This window comes from Myxine glutinosa, unplaced genomic scaffold (genome assembly GCF_964187855.1).
Source record: "Myxine glutinosa unplaced genomic scaffold, kmMyxGlut1.1 SCAFFOLD_2019, whole genome shotgun sequence".
NCBI lineage: Eukaryota > Metazoa > Chordata > Myxini > Myxiniformes > Myxinidae > Myxine > Myxine glutinosa.
This window is the reverse complement of record NW_027618114.1, coordinates 28,162-45,023: the sequence shown is the minus strand read 5'-3', so window position 1 is coordinate 45,023 and position 16,862 is coordinate 28,162. Positions and strand designations below refer to the sequence as shown.

Genomic DNA, 16,862 nt, shown 5'->3' with positions numbered 1-16,862 from the left:
GGTCTCAGCCATAAGGGATCGAAAAGGTCTAAAACTCGAGGTAAAAGTTTCAATAGTTTTTTTTTTTTTTTTTTTTTTTTTTTTTTGTATACAATATCGAGGCTCGTGAAAGAGCGAACATTAATCACACAGAAAGACAAACCGACACATAAAACATATAACATATAACATAGGGAGCGGTAGACAAGATGGGGAGAGAGGGGGAAGGACACAAACACAACATTTGAGAGCAGGGACCGAGAGACATGGAGACATCGAGAGATCTGAGAGAGGGCGAGGGCTTTGGGGGGGGGGGGGGGCGTGGGAAGGGGGCAGTGGGAGAGGTATAAAACATATGGACACTGCCAGGACTTCCAGGAAAGAAGTTGGAATTTCAAACAAGGTGGATCTGGGGTGAATTAGCGGGGGTAGAAAAGATCAAGGTTTTGGATGGGGGAAGATAAGAGATGGTGGTGAACGGCTGTTTTAAAGACCTGGAGGGAGGAGTGGGATTGAAGGGAGTGAGGGAGTTTGTTCCAGAGGCGGGAGAAAAGAGGAATGAAAGAGTGAAGGTGAGCGGAGAGCCGAGATTTCGGCAGTTTAACCATCAGACAACATGACATGACGTGTGAGTAACAACATGACGCCAATTGTTAAGTTCGTCGAACTCTGGTATTCTGTGGCCCTGTGTCGGTGGAGGAGGGTGAATTAAAAGATATCCCCCATCTTTTTTACGTCATCGGTGGATTGTTCGGGTGAGTTTTTTTTCACTTGGCCGAAAGTAGTTTTACTTTGGATCACATCCTGGATAAAACTTCGCTTCTCGAAAGACGAACAAGAGAAGTATAAAAAAAAAAGAATGAAAAATTCCTAATTTGAAGACGCTGCGAACACTGCCGGAAATACATAAAAAGAGGAAGAAGAATCGTATCACGTGGTTTGTCGGTCCAAATCGTAGTGCTTCCGCTTCCGTTTTCTCTTTCTCTTTCCTTTCTTTTCTTACCACTCGTCCGCCATGGTGAGTCCGAGGGTGTCAGGCCGAGGTTGTGATTATGATTTTAATCCGTTGTTTTGAAATCTTTGGAAGGAGATGGATGAATTTTACAGCTTTCTGCGCTCTTGGTAGCCGTGAATATAGATTAAGTTAGTAGTTGTGAAGGTTGCACCTCCCACGTTCGGCACTCATGGCGGCACAAGGATTCCAAGCACGTGTCTCACTCGGAGTCGTATCGTTTTCGGGGTTTTTACATTTTTAGTTTCTCGTTTATGTATTTTCACGTTTTCTGAGATTTTAATTTTACAGCGAAATTTGCTGTTTGATCTACAATGTCAATATTCACATTTTTGCGTCGCAGTGGTTTTTAAGAAACCTGGTTGAGAAAAAGGTGTTCGACTGTTGCGTTGGAATGAATTAACCGGCTCGTGGGTCAAGGAAAGGGAAAAGTTAATGTATGAGTTGCAATATTTCCAATCATGTGCGATGCTTCCGATGCGTCTATGAAATACACACGTTGACCTTACGACTTAATTTAACTTGGGACGGGGGAGGTGGGTGGAGGGGGGGGGGGGGGGGGGGAGGGGATGATAAAAATGTGGCAGGATCAAGAACTACCAGGGTGTTAAAAATAAATTGGGGAGGATACCCGTCCACCTCCGTTTGGCAAAGTGTGACGGCTGGCTGTGTGTGTGTGCGTGCGCGCACGTGTACGTTTGTGTGTGTGTATGTGTACATTTGTACGTGTGTGTATGTGTACATTTGTACGTGTGTGTCTACATTTGTACGTTTGTGTGTACGTTTGTACGTGGGTGTGTGTGTGTGTACATTTGTACGTTTGTGTGTGTGTGTGTACATTTGTACGTTTGTGTGTGTGTACGTTTGTGTGTGTGTGTACGTTTGTGTGTGTGTGTACGTTTGTGTGTGTTTGTACGTTTGTGTGTGTTTGTACGTTTGTGTGTGTGTGTACGTTTGTGTGTGTGTACATTTGTACGTTTGTGTGTGTACATTTGTACGTTTGTGTGTGTGTACATTTGTACGTTTGTGTGTGTACGTTTGTGTGTGTGTACGTTTGTGTGTGTGTACGTTTGTGTGTGTGTGTGTGTACGTTTGTGTGTGTGTACATTTGTACGTTTGTGTGTGTGTGTACATTTGTACGTTTGTGTGTGTGTGCGTACATTTGTACGTTTGTGTGTGAACATTTGTACGTTTGTGTGTGTGTGTACATTTGTACGTTTGTGTGTGTGTGTACGTTTGTACGTTTGTGTGTGTGTACATTTGTACGTTTGTGTGTGTGTACATTTGTACGTTTGTGTGTGTGTACATTTGTATGTTTGTGTGTGTACATTTGTGTGTGTGTGCACATTTGTGTGTGTGTGTGTGTGTGTGTGTGTGTGTGTGTGTGTGTGTGTGTGTGTGTGTGTGTGTGTGTGTGTGTGTGTGTGTGTGTGTGTGTGTGTGTGTGTACATTTGTGTGTGTACATTTGTGTGTGTGTGTACATTTGTGTGTGTGTGTACATTTGTGTGTGTGTGTACATTTGTGTGTGTGTGTACATTTGTGTTTGTGTGTACATTTGTGTGTGTGTGTGTGTACACATTTGTGTGTGTACATTTGTACGTTTGTGTGTGTGTACATTTGTACGTGTGTGTGTACATTTGTACGTGTGTGTGTGTGTGTACATTTGTACTTTTGTGTGTGTGTGTGTGTGCGTGTACATTTGTGCGTTTGTGTGTGTATACATATGCATGCACCCCCGTTTGTGTGGCCCATGTATGTATGTATGTATGTATGTATGTATGTACAATGTATATATTCATATTCATACTGAAAGTCGAGTGAAAAGAGCCAGTGGATCCAAGTTCAGGACGTGAATGTAATCCCTGGAGAACAAGTAAATTTGTATACCGAAGAAAGATTATTTCCTTGCAGTTTCCTTGCAGTGCCTTCTTTGACAATGCTCTCTTAATATTATTGCCTTCGATCTTCCCAAGCCGCCTAAAGACCAGAAAAAGAAGGGTGACTCTGGGAAGGCCCATCCAAAGAAAGACAAAGATCCAGCGAACAAGTCTGGTGGAAAAGCAAAAAAGAAGGTACAGTGTAATAGTTTTGACTAGAATACAAAACAATGCTGCCCTTTCAATCATTCACTTTGTCACCCACATCCCTCCAGTCAAGCTCCGGAAGGTTTTTTATGAAAAAAAATTTTTTTTAAATCCCGAGCGGTTTTACCGTAGGGGACTTGTCGGTTTGCTCTCCGCCGGCACATCCCACTTGTGGTTTTTCATACTTTTTCACACACACACACACACACACACACACACACACACACACACACACACACACACACACACACACACACACACACACACACCACACCTCTTTTTCCCTTTAACATGATCAACTGAAACGAACAACATGGCTTTATTGTGACAAGTTGCAGAACAAGTTGAGTTTCAGGGCGTTTCGTCAGTTTTTCAGTTGTACCCTTTTTGGATTTATAGTGGAGGGGCCTATGTACTCAATTTCAAGTTCGTGTGCAGTTCATGTTAATTTTGCGCAACCCCTATAAATGTATTCTACTGGGTCCTACTAATCGGAAAAATGATGTCGCTATTTTTTTTTCTGTTGACCTTTAGTTTTTTTTAAGTTTTTTGTGTACTGAATCGAGCCTCGTGAAAGAGCTGACATTTACTTCACAAACAAATCAACCAGACAAACTATATAAAAAGAGGGAGCGGAAGACAAGAGAAGGGGAAGCACACAAACACTTGAGAGCACACAACATTTAAGAGCAGGGAGATGTGTGGGAGGGAGAGGGCTTGGGGGGAGGAGGTGTGGGAAGGGGGGGGGGGGTGGTGGGAGAAGTATAAAACCCAAGGACTTCCAGGACAGAAGTTGGTATTTCAAAAAAGTGGAATTGGGGTGAAATTAGCCGGGATAGAAAAGATCAAGGTTTTGGATGGGGGAAGATAAGAGATGGTGGTGAATAGCTGTTTTGAAGACCTGGAGGGTGGAGTGGGATTGAAGAGAGTGAGGGAGTTTGTTCCAGAGGTGGGAGAAAAGAGGAATGAAGGAGTGAAGGTGAGCAGAGAGCCTTGATTTTGGCAGTTTAACCATAAGAGGGTTGCAGGCAGATCTTGTGCGACGTGTAGGAATATTTGGGGAACAGAGCCCAGAGAGAGCTGGGGGAGCAAGGCCGGAGAGGAGTCGGTAGAAGACGAAAAGACCACCAACCTGTCTGCGGTGAGTGAATGAAAGGCCCTTGGAGTTAGCTTCATCGCGGGAGATTCCAATGATTCTGAACGCTTTGGTTTCAACAGCGTGAAGACGAGCTAGGTGTGAGGCAGGAGCACCAGCCCAGAGGGGAGAGTAGTATTCCATTGAGCTGCGAATGAAAGCTAGAGTCCCTTTATATGCAGAGTTGCGACATAGAGGGTCCGGAAAAATCTAGTCACGTGATTGCGTGGAGCCATTTTGAGTCCATCGCGGACAGGATCAGGATTGGACGCATATCGGTCAGCGTTTTAACGTTCCCGCTGTACGCAGCGTTCTCATTCCTGTTTTACATCGATTTTACGACAAAATGACAGGTTGTAGCGCCTGTGGGTGCACAAATAGAACAAATAGAAAGTGAGAGTACCGTCCGAGGAAAATCTACAGGGCCTTGTCATTCCAGATATCCAAGACGTGCAGGAGCTGTCTCAACCTGAGCGCGATAGCTTGTACAACCTTGCTGGCTACTGTGTTCACAGTAAAAGGAAAAACCAGAAGACGTGTGATGACTGCATTAGCCAGGTGATTGTTGCTGAAGGTGAAGAAGTTAACCAAGCTGCAGAGCTTACTGTACTGAAAGAGTATAAGCAAGGGTGTCTTGTTCATGTTTCAGAAAAAGTGATCAACTGTGGAGGCCATGTTTCGTGGTGCACAGGATGCTTTCATGGCTGAAAAGAACGTCGCAACAATGTTTGTGGAGAGAGCAGAGCAGATAACGAGAGATGTTCACTTCCCAACGTGCCACAATCTGAAAGCCAAACTGCTTACAAAATTCATCGACACACGCCTACACATCTTTTGTAAGAAAAAGACACATCAACGCAGGCAACAAACTGCACAAGCAAAGAAGGGGGGTGAACTTGGCAGCAAGAGCATGGCAATGAGACAATTGGCTGCAAAAGTGAAATAGATATTTCCATTGGACTTCAGTTGCAGGACTGCAATGTGCTGTACACCTACAAGCTAGCAACTTACGTGGATAATTGGACTAAATAATCATTTTGAAAATGTTATCATTAACATTTTCTCTAATATGTTATTTCAACAGGGAATAATACACATATCCAAGTTATTTTAAAGCTATGGACTAACATACATTTCAACATGATATTTCTGAGAGGGAATTATTGTAATATTGGTTGCAAATTAAATAAATGTACTGTATGAATATCTCGCAAAGGAGCTCTTTATGAATGACGAGAATTTGAGCATGTATAGTTGTATACTCTGTTTTGAGGTACATGAATCAAAACTTACAAATTGTTGTTTATATACATGTACCAATGCCCTCTGCTAAAGGCACTTTCCTGCCTGTGGTAGTTAGTACTCCAACAAGTGAATGACATGCTTTGTTTTTAACAAAATTATGTAATTTGCTATAAAAGTGGAAGGTTACAGGTTCACGGTTTGAGTATTAATCGTAAATGAGTTCAAAGCGTTTCACAATGGTCTCTGAGACCTTCGTAAAACAAATAATAAAATAAGTTTTATTTTTTGTACTTTCACATGGAATATAGGATTATTGTCATTCAAAATTTTCAATGATGCTTCAGAAAGAATTTGCTTGAAACCAATTCATGCCAGTGATACAGTTGTATGCCACAACTGAGAAAGGGGGTGGGGGGCAGGAGCATGCATTGAATGTATGTATTTGTCTCTGTTGATTTGAATCTGTGAGGACATTAACTTGTGTTTGTGTGTGTGACTTTCAATTTATAATTTGTATGTGTGTGCATTAGCACATGCGTGTGTGTGTGTGTGTGATTGTAAATATGTAATTTGTATATGTATTAGAGATTGTGTGTGTGTGTGTGTGTGTGTGTGTGTGTGTGTGTGTGTGTGTGTGTGTGTGTGTGTGTGTGTGTGTGTGTGTGTGTGTGTGTGTGTGTGTGTCTGTGTGTGTGTCTGTGTGTGTGTCTGTGTGTGTGTCTGTGTCTGTGTCTGATCTATTTTTGGTGGGATTAATATATGATCGGCAACATGCAGCAAAGTTTAGATTAATAATTTAAATATGAAAATTAAACAAACACAAATATATACCCACACATGATAAACAAGGTCAAACAACTGCAGAAATACAAAGATAACTCTTAACATTGTATTGTACATGTACATGTATAAGCAGGGAGGTGAGAATTCGAGTCTCGCTCTCGCCTCCCTGAAATTAAAATGAGGCTGAAATAAGCAGCACGTGTACCTGTCTAGTTCATTCCTTCTTTGTCATGGTTCTAAATGTCTGTGACTGTTAAATCACAACCAGCTCTGTGATTTTCTTCTTTATCGTATGGCCCTTAGTTGTCATAAATCTTCTATTTTGTCATCTTCACATAATTTGTTCATTATCAACATGGAAAAGACCATTCCCATCTCTCATACATAGAGAACATAATGGAATACACGGTTCAATGCACTAGCGCCATACGGCGGCTCCGCACTGAATGGACTCAAAATGGCGTCAAATCGTTAGTTGTCGCTACTCTCTCTCTATAAAGGGACTCTAATGAAAGCCTTGTATGTGATGAGGAGCTCAGGTGTGCCAAGGAAGGACTTCACACGACGGAGGATGCCCAGTCGGCGACTGGCTTTGGAGGCCAGATTTGAAATGTGGTTTTCCCAGGAAAGATCATGGCAGATAGTGAGACCCAAAAGCTTGAGTGACAGAACTTCTTGGAGAGGATTATTCAGAAAGTGGATGGGAGGGTTGTCCAGTTAGTGACCTTAAGGTCAAAGTTCAAACGTCATTACAGTGACCATACTTCATCCGAAGTATATCAACCTGGGTACTAAAATGTAAATTTCACAAGGAACATTGGTTATGACATTTGTTTCATCATTTGACCTTTTGTTTTTTTGCAATATGCAAATGAGCTAATTAGAGACTAAAATATGCATAATTGGCATACCCCATTAAACATATATCCCAGTTATCTATCTATAATTCCAGTAATCTCTGTGTGTATGTTTGTATGTATGTATGTATGTTTGTATGTTTGTATGTTTGTATGTCTGTGACCGCTGTTTCTCGACAACCACGGGTCCGATATACTTTAAACTTGCCAGGTATATTGCTGGGGACCCGAGGATGTGCCTTTTCAAGGTTTCATATTAATCGGACAAGTAGTTACCGAGCTATGTCCAAAAAACGATTCAACCAATCAGAGAGCAGCGAGCTATCACGTGTGCCGAACGTGGCGAACAGACTCTGCCTCGGACGGCACATTTGAGAGCGTATTCATTTATTTCACGTTGGAAAACTATGTTGCCGTTAAACTATGTTTTAAAACTAATTAAAACTACTATCTATAATTCCACGGGTCCGATAAAAAACACCGTACTCGCAAGCCGTTCGCTTTGGACCAAACCATTTCATGTAAATAGAGGGGGGGGATTGTCACCGTACTCGCAAGCCGTTCGCTTTGGACCAAACCATTTCATGTAAATAGAGGGGGGGGATATAATTTTAGATATATATATAGTACGGGCATGCCCTAGTACATATAATGGCTCGTACATCCCGTCTCCAGAAAATGTTAATTGTTCGTAATTAATCACAAATGTACCCTGGGTCTTATTAGCTGACTGATGTTGTCAATATTCTTGTGACTTGTGACCTTGAACTAAGGTCAAAGTTCAAAGAGCATATTTTGGCCCCAATTCTGCATTACCATGATTGTGTTCCTATGTGCATCTAATGGTTATTGTTGACACACATTGTAAAAAATTTTGCACTGAATAAACTGGAAACATGTTTTTGCTTTTCGATTAGCCTCATATTGTTCACAACAAGGATGTTCATAATCTTCTTCTTCTTCATCAACCCCAAAGGCATGTCCGTGGTCATTGTTAGTACAGTTGTCATCATCTGCACCACACACACTCATCTCTGTGCAGTTCATATTCTGTGATCTGCAAGAGCAGTGAGCTGCATTTTGTTGTCGTTCATCCACACTTAACTCGGTGAGTGATGGCATATGGGGCAGGAAGTTGCTTTGTTGAGATGGCCACCAGACCATCACCTTCCACTTTCCACCCAAAGTCTGTAGCAGGTGGGAGCTGTGGGTCAGGCACGTAATCTTGGTTGCACACCATTGCTTGGTCGTGGGCACACGCGATAGCTTCTTCCAAAGCTCCTCGAGTAGGCGACAACTTTTGAGCTTCTGATTGTTTCTTTGTGAACAATCTCCAGCGGAGGTCGCCAACATTGGTGATGGATGTCCCTGGCTCGTACAACTGACAAACAAAATCTTCTGGAGCTGCAATTGTTTCTGCTGATGGTCCATTACGATTACCAAGATTCTTTATCTTAACAGGATTGGAGTCCTTCCCTGAAAAGAGCAAACAGAATATATGTGTGACGCAAACAAGCAAAGTGATTTGGACATCTGCCAGAATCAATTTTGTGTTTTTAGGCAACAAATTAAATGTTTAAAATACTAACAATGGCGAAAAACCCAACCAACATGAGCAAATGAGCATGATGAATGAACAGTATAAAGAGAAGCATTGGGAACTTTAATCCAAAAATCAATATTCCAGACATCCGACTTATTTTGCTTGATCGCATCACATGGTTAAAATGACATTTGACATTTCACCTTGGGTCAAGGTAAGTAAAGTCAGGAACATGTCAAAGGTCAGTTAATATCAAGAACATGTCAACAGAAAACAATAAGCAACATGTTTTTCCAGTTTAGGATCCAGCAGAACATATTTGAGATGGTAACTAATGATTGGCATTCAATAATAATGTGAAGTGATGGGATTTACGTGCATGGTGAAGACTATATGTTAATAATGCATATTTTTTCTCTAATGAGGTCATTTGCTTATTAATTTGCATATTGCAAACATCTGAGAAGGCAAATGACAAAACAAATGTCATAATCAATGTTCCTTGTGAAATTTGCCACATTTTGGTACCAAGGTCGTTTTTACTTTGAATGAAGTATGGTCACTGTTATGACGTTTTAACTTTGACCTTGAGTCAAGGTCACTAAAGGTCAACAGAAAAAAAAATGGCAACATCATTTTTCCGATAAGTTGGACCCAGTAGAATACATTTACAGTGGTTGCCCAAAATTAACATGAACTGCACACGAACTTGAAATTGAGTATATAGCCACTATTACAAAATATCACATCAGTGGGCGATATACATTGCAAAGCAATTATTGCTCTTGTTCTTCCCTTCCTACTCCAATAATACCACTCATCCCCCCTACCGATCCCCCCCTCCCACCACCTCCTCGTCCGCGCCCCCCCCCACCTCCTCGTCCGCTCTCCCCCCCCACCTCCTCGTCCGCTCTCCCCCCCCACCTCCTCGTCCGCTCTCCCCCCCCCACCTCCTCGTCCGCTCTCCCCCCCCACCTCCTCTTCCGCTCTCCCCCCCCACCTCCTCGTCCGCTCTCCCCCCCCACCTCCTCGTCCGCTCTCCCCCCCACCTCCTCGTCCGCTCTCCCCCCCCACCTCCTCGTCCGCTCTCCCCCCCCCACCTCCTCGTACGATCTGCCCTCTCCCCACCATCGTACGCTCTTCCCTCCCCCCACCTCATCGTCTGCTCTTCCCTCCCCCCACCTCATCGTCTGCTCTTCCCTCCCCCCACCTCATCGTCCGCTCTCCCATCCCCCCACCTCATCGTCAGCTTTCCCCTCCCTCCACCTCCTCGTCTGCTCTTTCCCTCCCTCAACCTCCTCGTCTGCTCTTTCCCTCCCTCCACCTCCTCGTCTGCTCTTTCCCTCCTGCCCCATCTGCTTTCTCTCCTCTTCCTCCCTCCCCATCCGCTCTCTTCCTCCCCTCTCGATCCCCGTCCGCTCTCTTCCACCCCTCTCGCTCCCCGTCCGCTCTCTTCCACCCCCCTCTCCGGACACTCTCTCCCCTCCCCCCTCAATTCCTGTCCCTCTCTCTCTCTCCCCTCCCTCTCTCTCTCTCCCCTCCCTCTTCATCTGTGCTCTCTCCCCTACCCCTCATTCCTCGTCTGTTCTCTCTATCTCCTCCTTCCCGCCTCATCCGCTCTTCCTCCCTCTCCCTCCTCATCTCCCCTCTCTCCCCCATCCCTCCTCGTCCACTCACCCCCACCCTCACTATAACCCCTCTTTCTTGCCCCTTCACTGGCTGCCCCACTTTCTTCTTTTTCCCACCTCCTTCCTCCGCTCATCCTCACCCGAACCATAGTCCCTCGTTGTTGCCCCGACCCCTTCACCGGCGGATCCACTTTCCCCGCTCCCCACCCCTCCCACCGGTGGTCCTCCATTGCTCATTGCTCCCCGCCGGTCACCTCCCCCCTCACCCCCCCCTCCCTCCCCCCCTCCCCCCCCAGCTGCCTACCCTTCCCACCAGTCGCTACCCTTCCCACCAGTCGCTACCCTTCCCACCAGTCGCTACCCTTCCCACCAGTCGCTACCCTTCCCACCAGTCGCTACCCTTCCCACCAGTCGCTACCCTTCCCACCAGTCGCTACCCTTCCCACCAGTCGCTACCCTTCCCACCAGTCGCTACCCTTCCCACCAGTCGCTACCCTTCCCACCAGTCGCTACCCTTCCCACCAGTCGCTACCCTTCCCACCAGTCGCTACCCTTCCCACCAGTCGCTACCCTTCCCACCAGTCGCTACCCTTCCCACCAGTCGCTACCCTTCCCACCAGTCGCTACCCTTCCCACCAGTCGCTACCCTTCCCACCAGTCGCTACCCTTCCCACCAGTCACTACCCTTCCCACCAGTCGCTGTTCCCACTCCTCGTCATTTCCCGGGTGATCCTCTGCTCCTCTGCTCCTCTTTCCTCCGTGAATGCTCCACCTACCTCTGCGGCCGCTCTCTTTTCTTCCACAACCACCCGCTATCCCCCATGCTCTCTCCCCTCTTCCACCGCTTGCCCTCCTCTAATCCCAAGTATCCGTTCCCCTCTGCCTCCGGTATCCTGTCTCCCCCCCGCTGCGATCTCTTCCCTTGGTCGTTCCCCCGCCTTGCTGTCTGTGCCCATCTCCTACGACAATCCTTCCTACCCTGCTTTGCCAAATTGTCTATCCTTCCACACCCATTCACCCATTCTTTGAATTTTTTTTATTTTTATTTTAGAAATGGTCAAAAGGAAAGGTGCGAGACAAACTGAACAACCTTGTTCTGTTTGACAAAGCAACATATGACAAGCTCTATAAAGAAGTTCCTAACTACAAGCTCATCACCCCTGCTGTTGTATCTGAACGTCTCAAAATTCGTGGTTCTCTTGCACGCAATGCCTTGCAAGAGCTTCAGAGTAAGGGTAAGTGAATGAATGTTTTGGGGTTGTTGTTTTTTTTTTTGCCTTCTGTGATTTGGTTGAGCACGTACCACACAAAAAGTGAATTGAGCACCTTTCAATAAACAAATTTTCAGGAAGATTATGAAACGTATTGTGTTATTGTGCTCGTTTACCCGCCCCCATTGAAGGGGTGGGCTTCCCCCCTTGAAGGGGGGGGGGGGGGTTTACCACCTTGAAGGGGGGGGGGCTTCCCACCTTGAAGGGGGGGGGGCTTCCCACCTTGAAGGGGGGGGGGCTTCACCCGGTTAAGGGAGGGGGGCTTCACCCGGTTAAGGGAGGGGGTTCACCCTTTGGGATGGGGTTTTTTGCTTGTTGAGAGGGTGTGGACTCACCCATTTGGGGGTGGGGCTCACCCTTTCGGAGAGGAGCTCCAAAACAAATCTCCACCATTTTGTGTGCTCCGCATAGCTTTGGAGGCCTCATAATTCCTCTTTTGTGAGGCTCGCCCTTTCTGACTCTTCTCGGCTTTATCTCGACTCTAATTCACCACATGATTTCATTTTTCATCGTTTCTAAGATGTTTTAAGACTCGGTTGCAGCAAAAGCTAAGAAAACTGGCTTTTCAATAGCCATTTTGAATGTATCTGGTCGGACGCGATTCGATGCGTGGAGCGGGGAGAAGATGTGAGTGGAGAGGGATGAGTGAGGGGTGGAGCGGGGAGGGATGAGTGAGGGGTGGAGTGGGGAGGGATGCGTGAGGGGTGGAGTGGGGAGGGATGTGAGGGGTGGAGTGGGGAGGGATGAGTGAGGGGTGGAGCGGGGAGGGATGAGTGAGGATGGAGCGGAGATGGATGTGGGGGGTGGAGTGGGGATGCATGTGAGGGGTGGAGCGGGAGGGATGAGTGAGTGGGGAGGGGTGGAGCGGTGAGGGATGAGTGAGTGGTGAGGGGTGGAGCAGGGAGGGATGAGTGAGTGGTGAGGGGTGGAGCAGGGAGGGATGAGTGAGGGGTGGAGCGGGGAGGGATGGGTGAGCGGGGTGTGAGGGTTGAGGGGTGGAGAGGGGTGGAGTGGGTTGGGGTGAGTGAGGGGTGGAGCGGGTTGGGGTGAGTGAGGGGTGGAGCGGGTTGGGGTGAGTGAGGGGTGGAGCGGGTTGGGGTGAGTGAGGGGTGGAGCGGGTTGGGATGAGTGAGGGGTGGAGCGGGGAGGGATGAGTGGGATGAGATGAGATGTGCATGCATACTTTGGAGCGTGCGGTGTATATTCACTGCCACCACTCCATGTACGAACAGGGAGGGTACGAACATGACACCCCTCATCCACTGATATTTCTCATATTTCTGTGAGTCCGATTTGCATTCAGGAACAGAACAATTTGAGCTGAATTCACCATTTTGAAATTGCCCCTCTTTAATCTGTATTCTGAAAATTATGTTAAAACGACTATTTGAATTACAAATTTTGTGCGAGCAATGGCAGGTTAACAGTGCCCAGTGAGCAGAACCGAGTCACTAAAAACATGAACTCAACCCTCGGCATTCACCCGGCACGCACTGAGGGATCAGAGAAAACAGATCAGAGATCAGTTACTTTGCTCATGGTAAGCTGTCACACTAATAGCTCAGTAAATATTTGCAATATAATGGTTAACCGTGGGGAAGTTCCCTACTCACCACTAATCCTTTATTGTCCACGTCGCACCGCGTAGCGAAAGGGGGACTATGGTTTTCCCCTCCGTCCGTGTGTCCGTCCGTCCGTCCGTCCGGGCGTGCGTGCGTGCGTAAGCGAAGGACCGCATTCGAATTTGGTGTGTGGGTGAAACCCACGTGAAAATCCAAGATGGCCGCCGCCAAGTACGTCTGATGTCATGTATGTCTGAACCTTGTGAGATGAATATCTTGAAAAATAAGCGAAGTACCAACTTCTAATCTGGTGTATGGGTGTATCTTGGCATAAGGAAGAACCCTATTGAAAATTGGGTCGCCACGTCAAAATCCAAGATGGCCGCCTTGCGTCTTCCACTTTGTCAACTCGCATCACTTCACTGACGGGCGACCTAGGCGTAACGCTTGTTTTATTTGTCCCTCTTCCGCCCCCACCTCCCCCCCCCCCCCCCCACTCCCTCCTCCTCCTTTCTGGTTTATCAGGAGGGGTGTTTGAAGAACATCTTTGTTTGTTTTTATTTGTTATTGGTTGAATACTTTTCATTACAGGGCTCATCAAGCTGGTATCCAAACATCGGGCCCAGATAATCTACACACGGAACACAAAAGGAGGGGAGGGAGCTGCGGCAGTAGCTGCTCCCACAACCGAGGAGGCTTGAGGGTAAAAATTTGAGCTGTCTGATAAAAGTTGTATTTGTAATCTTTTTATCCATAGGCTCATTATAAAATAAAACCTTAATTTGACCGCATGTAAATGTTGTGAACTTTTGCATTCTTTCTAAAATACGTTTTTAGCAATGCTGTCGTAACATCTCTCCTCCTCCCCACCCCCTCCTGCCTTCGGCTTTGAATAGAGACTCGTGATTACATTTGACTTTAAAATGTACACTTGAATAAACATTGCAATCTGATTTCAAGTTTTTTTTCCCCACAGATCCTCTGTGCCTTCAATATTGGTTGGTTTCTGTGATTCTGAATAAACATTAAATTGTTTGCTTGTTTGTTTTATCACTTTTCTGCATTCAGAAGTGTTGCGTTGACACTTCCAAAAATCAGCAGCTAGCTAGCTGTTGTTTTTGCTCTCCGCTGTGGACAATTTCATACACAATTGCGCATCTACCCTTGAAGCTTGACAAGAGTGAGAGTTGGAGCTTCTGCACAGATACCTTGAGCAGTTTTGTGTAATAATACTGATACTTCGTGCACAGATCTGGCTTACCTCAATGTTGGGGAGACGAAGAGTTAGAAACCAAAATATCAAGTGAAATGAATTGCCGATAATGGGGAAATGGCTGTGGCTGACTTTTTTTTTTTTCTTTTTTAATACAAGATCGAGGCTCGTGAAAGAGCGAACATTAATCACACAAAAAGTCAAACCGACACACAAAACAAAAAACAAGGGGAGTGGCAGACAAGATGGGGAGAGAGGGGGAAGGACACAAACACAACATTTGAGAGCAGGGACATCGGGAGAAATGTGGGAGGGGGAGGTGGGAGAGGTATAAAACATATGAACACTGCAAGGACTCGGGTGAATTAGCGGGGGTAGAAAAGATCAAGGTTTTGGATGGGGGAAGATAAGAGATGGTGGTGAACAGCTGTTTTAAAGACCTGGAGGGAGGAGTGGGATTGAAGGGAGTGGGGGCGTTTGTTCCAGAGGCGGGAGAAAAGGGGAATGAAAGAGTGAAGGTGAGCAGAGAGCCTAGATTTTGGCAGTTTAACCGTAAGAGGGTTGCAGGGCAGATCTTGTGCGACCTGAAGGAATATTGGGGGGACAGAACACAGAGAGAACTGGGGGAGCAAGGCCGGAGAGGAGTCGGTCGACGACAGAAAGGCCACCAACCTGCCTGCGGTGAGTGAGTGAAAGGCCCTCGGAGTTAACTTCATCGCAGGAGATTCCAATGATTCTGAAAGCTTTGGCCTCAACAGCGTGAAGCCGAGCTAGGTGTGAGGCAGGAGCACCAGCCCAGAGGGGGGGAACAGTATTCCATTGAGCTGCGGATGAAAGCCTTGTATGTGGTGAGGAGCTCAGGTGTGCCAAGGAAGGACTTCGCACGACGGAGCATGCCCAGTTGGCGACTGGCTTTGGAGGCCAGCTTGGAAATGTGGTTTTCCCAAGAAAGATCATGGCAGATAGTGAGACCCAAAAGCTTGAGCGACAGAACTTCTTGGAGAGGATTGTTGAGAAAGTAGATGGGAGGGTTTTCCAGTCAATCCTTTCGGAGAGACATTATGAGAGTGTGAGATTTGTCAGGATTGAAAGACATGTTCCACTTGTTTGACCAGTCTGTGATTTTGTCCAGGTCTGAAGAGAGTGAGGAGGCTGCAGACTGCCGATCTGAGGGATGAGGAATGGAGCGGCAGATAGTGGAGTCATCAACAAAGAGATAGAGGATTTTCCAGAGAGTCGGAGAGATCATTGATGAAGACCAGAAATAGCACAGGGGCCAGATCACTACCTTGGTGAACTCCAGCCAGAACAGGAAGGGGAGATGAGAGAAATCCATTCAGGGCCATACGTTGCCTACGACCAGAGAGGAAGTCCGCAAGCCATGAGTGGAGAGTTTGGTGAGCAGAGCTGGGTGCCAGACCGTATCGAAGGCACGTGATATGTCAAGTGAGATGGCTCTGATTTCCTGTTTGGCATTGAGAACCTCCATCCATTGTTGAGACAGCAGAAGCAACATGTCCAGAGTAGAATGACCTGGTCTGAATCCAAATTGATGATCAGAGATCAAGCCATTGGAGAAGAGGAAGGATTTGATATCCGAAGCAATGATGGATTCCATGACTTTGCTGATAATTGGAAGCAGGTTGATTGGTCTGTAGTTGCAAGGATCTGTTTTTGCACCTTTTTGTGTAAAGCGGTAATGTTTGCTGATTTCCAAGATGCTGGCGGATGACCTTGAGCAAAAGAGAGGGTGAGATAGAGCGGGAGAGCAGGATTTTAGGACCCGTGGGCTGATGCCGTCTGGTCCAGTTGCAGAATCAGAGTCGAGGTTTGATAAAAACTTCTCCACCTTGTCATGAGAGAAGGACACAGAGTCCAGGAGCAGTTGGGTTCGACTGGGAAAGGTGGGAACAGAGAGAGATGGGTTTGGGACACAATAACATAACCTCATTGTAACATAACCTCAGTGCCTTTCAGAAATATATCATTCAGCTGGTCCAGTGAGGAACATGGATGTTTCCATTCACAGTGGGCATCCAAATAATTTTTGGGTTTGTTCATAAATATTCACAAGGAACTTCAATGCAGGAAGAGGCCGTTAGGCCCATCAAACCTGCACAATCTTTACCTATATCCTCAATTTCTAATCCTATCTAATTCTAGTTTAAATCCATCTGCTACCACCACCTATCCAGAGGGGACTATGCTTTAACTATCTAGTTGATGCTCTTACGAGAATTACTCGAAATTAATACTCTCACTAGAATTACAAGAAATTATTACTCTGACTGGAATTACTAGAAATTAGTACTCTTACTACAATTACTAGAAATTAATGCTCACGAAAATTATTAGACATGAATACTCGTACTATAATTACTCTTACAAGAAATTTATAGTCTTACTAGAATTACTAGAACTCCAAGGAGGTTGAAGAACACCTTACTCCATGCAGTGTTCGAATCTATTAATTCATTGTTTAAAATAATTATGATTTAAAAAGTTGTATTACCAAAAAAATCCGGAAGTTTAGCATCGTTGATGGTGTC

The 16,862-nt window shown here is 45.9% G+C and overlaps 1 protein-coding gene across 1 annotated transcript; it reads left to right on the top strand.

Moving 5' to 3' along the window:
- The first annotated feature begins 888 nt into the window (after positions 1 to 888).
- On the top strand, positions 889 to 14,135 carry RPS25 (ribosomal protein S25). Its single transcript, XM_068100010.1, has 5 exons — positions 889 to 997; positions 2,966 to 3,064; positions 11,319 to 11,502; positions 13,692 to 13,803; positions 14,077 to 14,135. The coding sequence occupies exons 1-4, from the start codon at positions 995 to 997 to the stop codon at positions 13,799 to 13,801; spliced, it is 396 nt and encodes a 131-aa protein (XP_067956111.1). The 5' UTR covers positions 889 to 994; the 3' UTR covers positions 13,802 to 13,803; positions 14,077 to 14,135.
- The last annotated feature ends 2,727 nt before the right edge of the window (positions 14,136 to 16,862 follow it).

Bases quoted from the DNA above. Each gene is read 5' to 3' on its own strand.
- RPS25 (XM_068100010.1), top strand. The intron at 3,065-11,318 runs GTACAGTGTAAT...TTTTTATTTTAG, and splicing joins GTGGAAAAGCAAAAAAGAAG to AAATGGTCAAAAGGAAAGGT. The intron at 11,503-13,691 runs GTAAGTGAATGA...TTTTCATTACAG, and splicing joins GCAAGAGCTTCAGAGTAAGG to GGCTCATCAAGCTGGTATCC.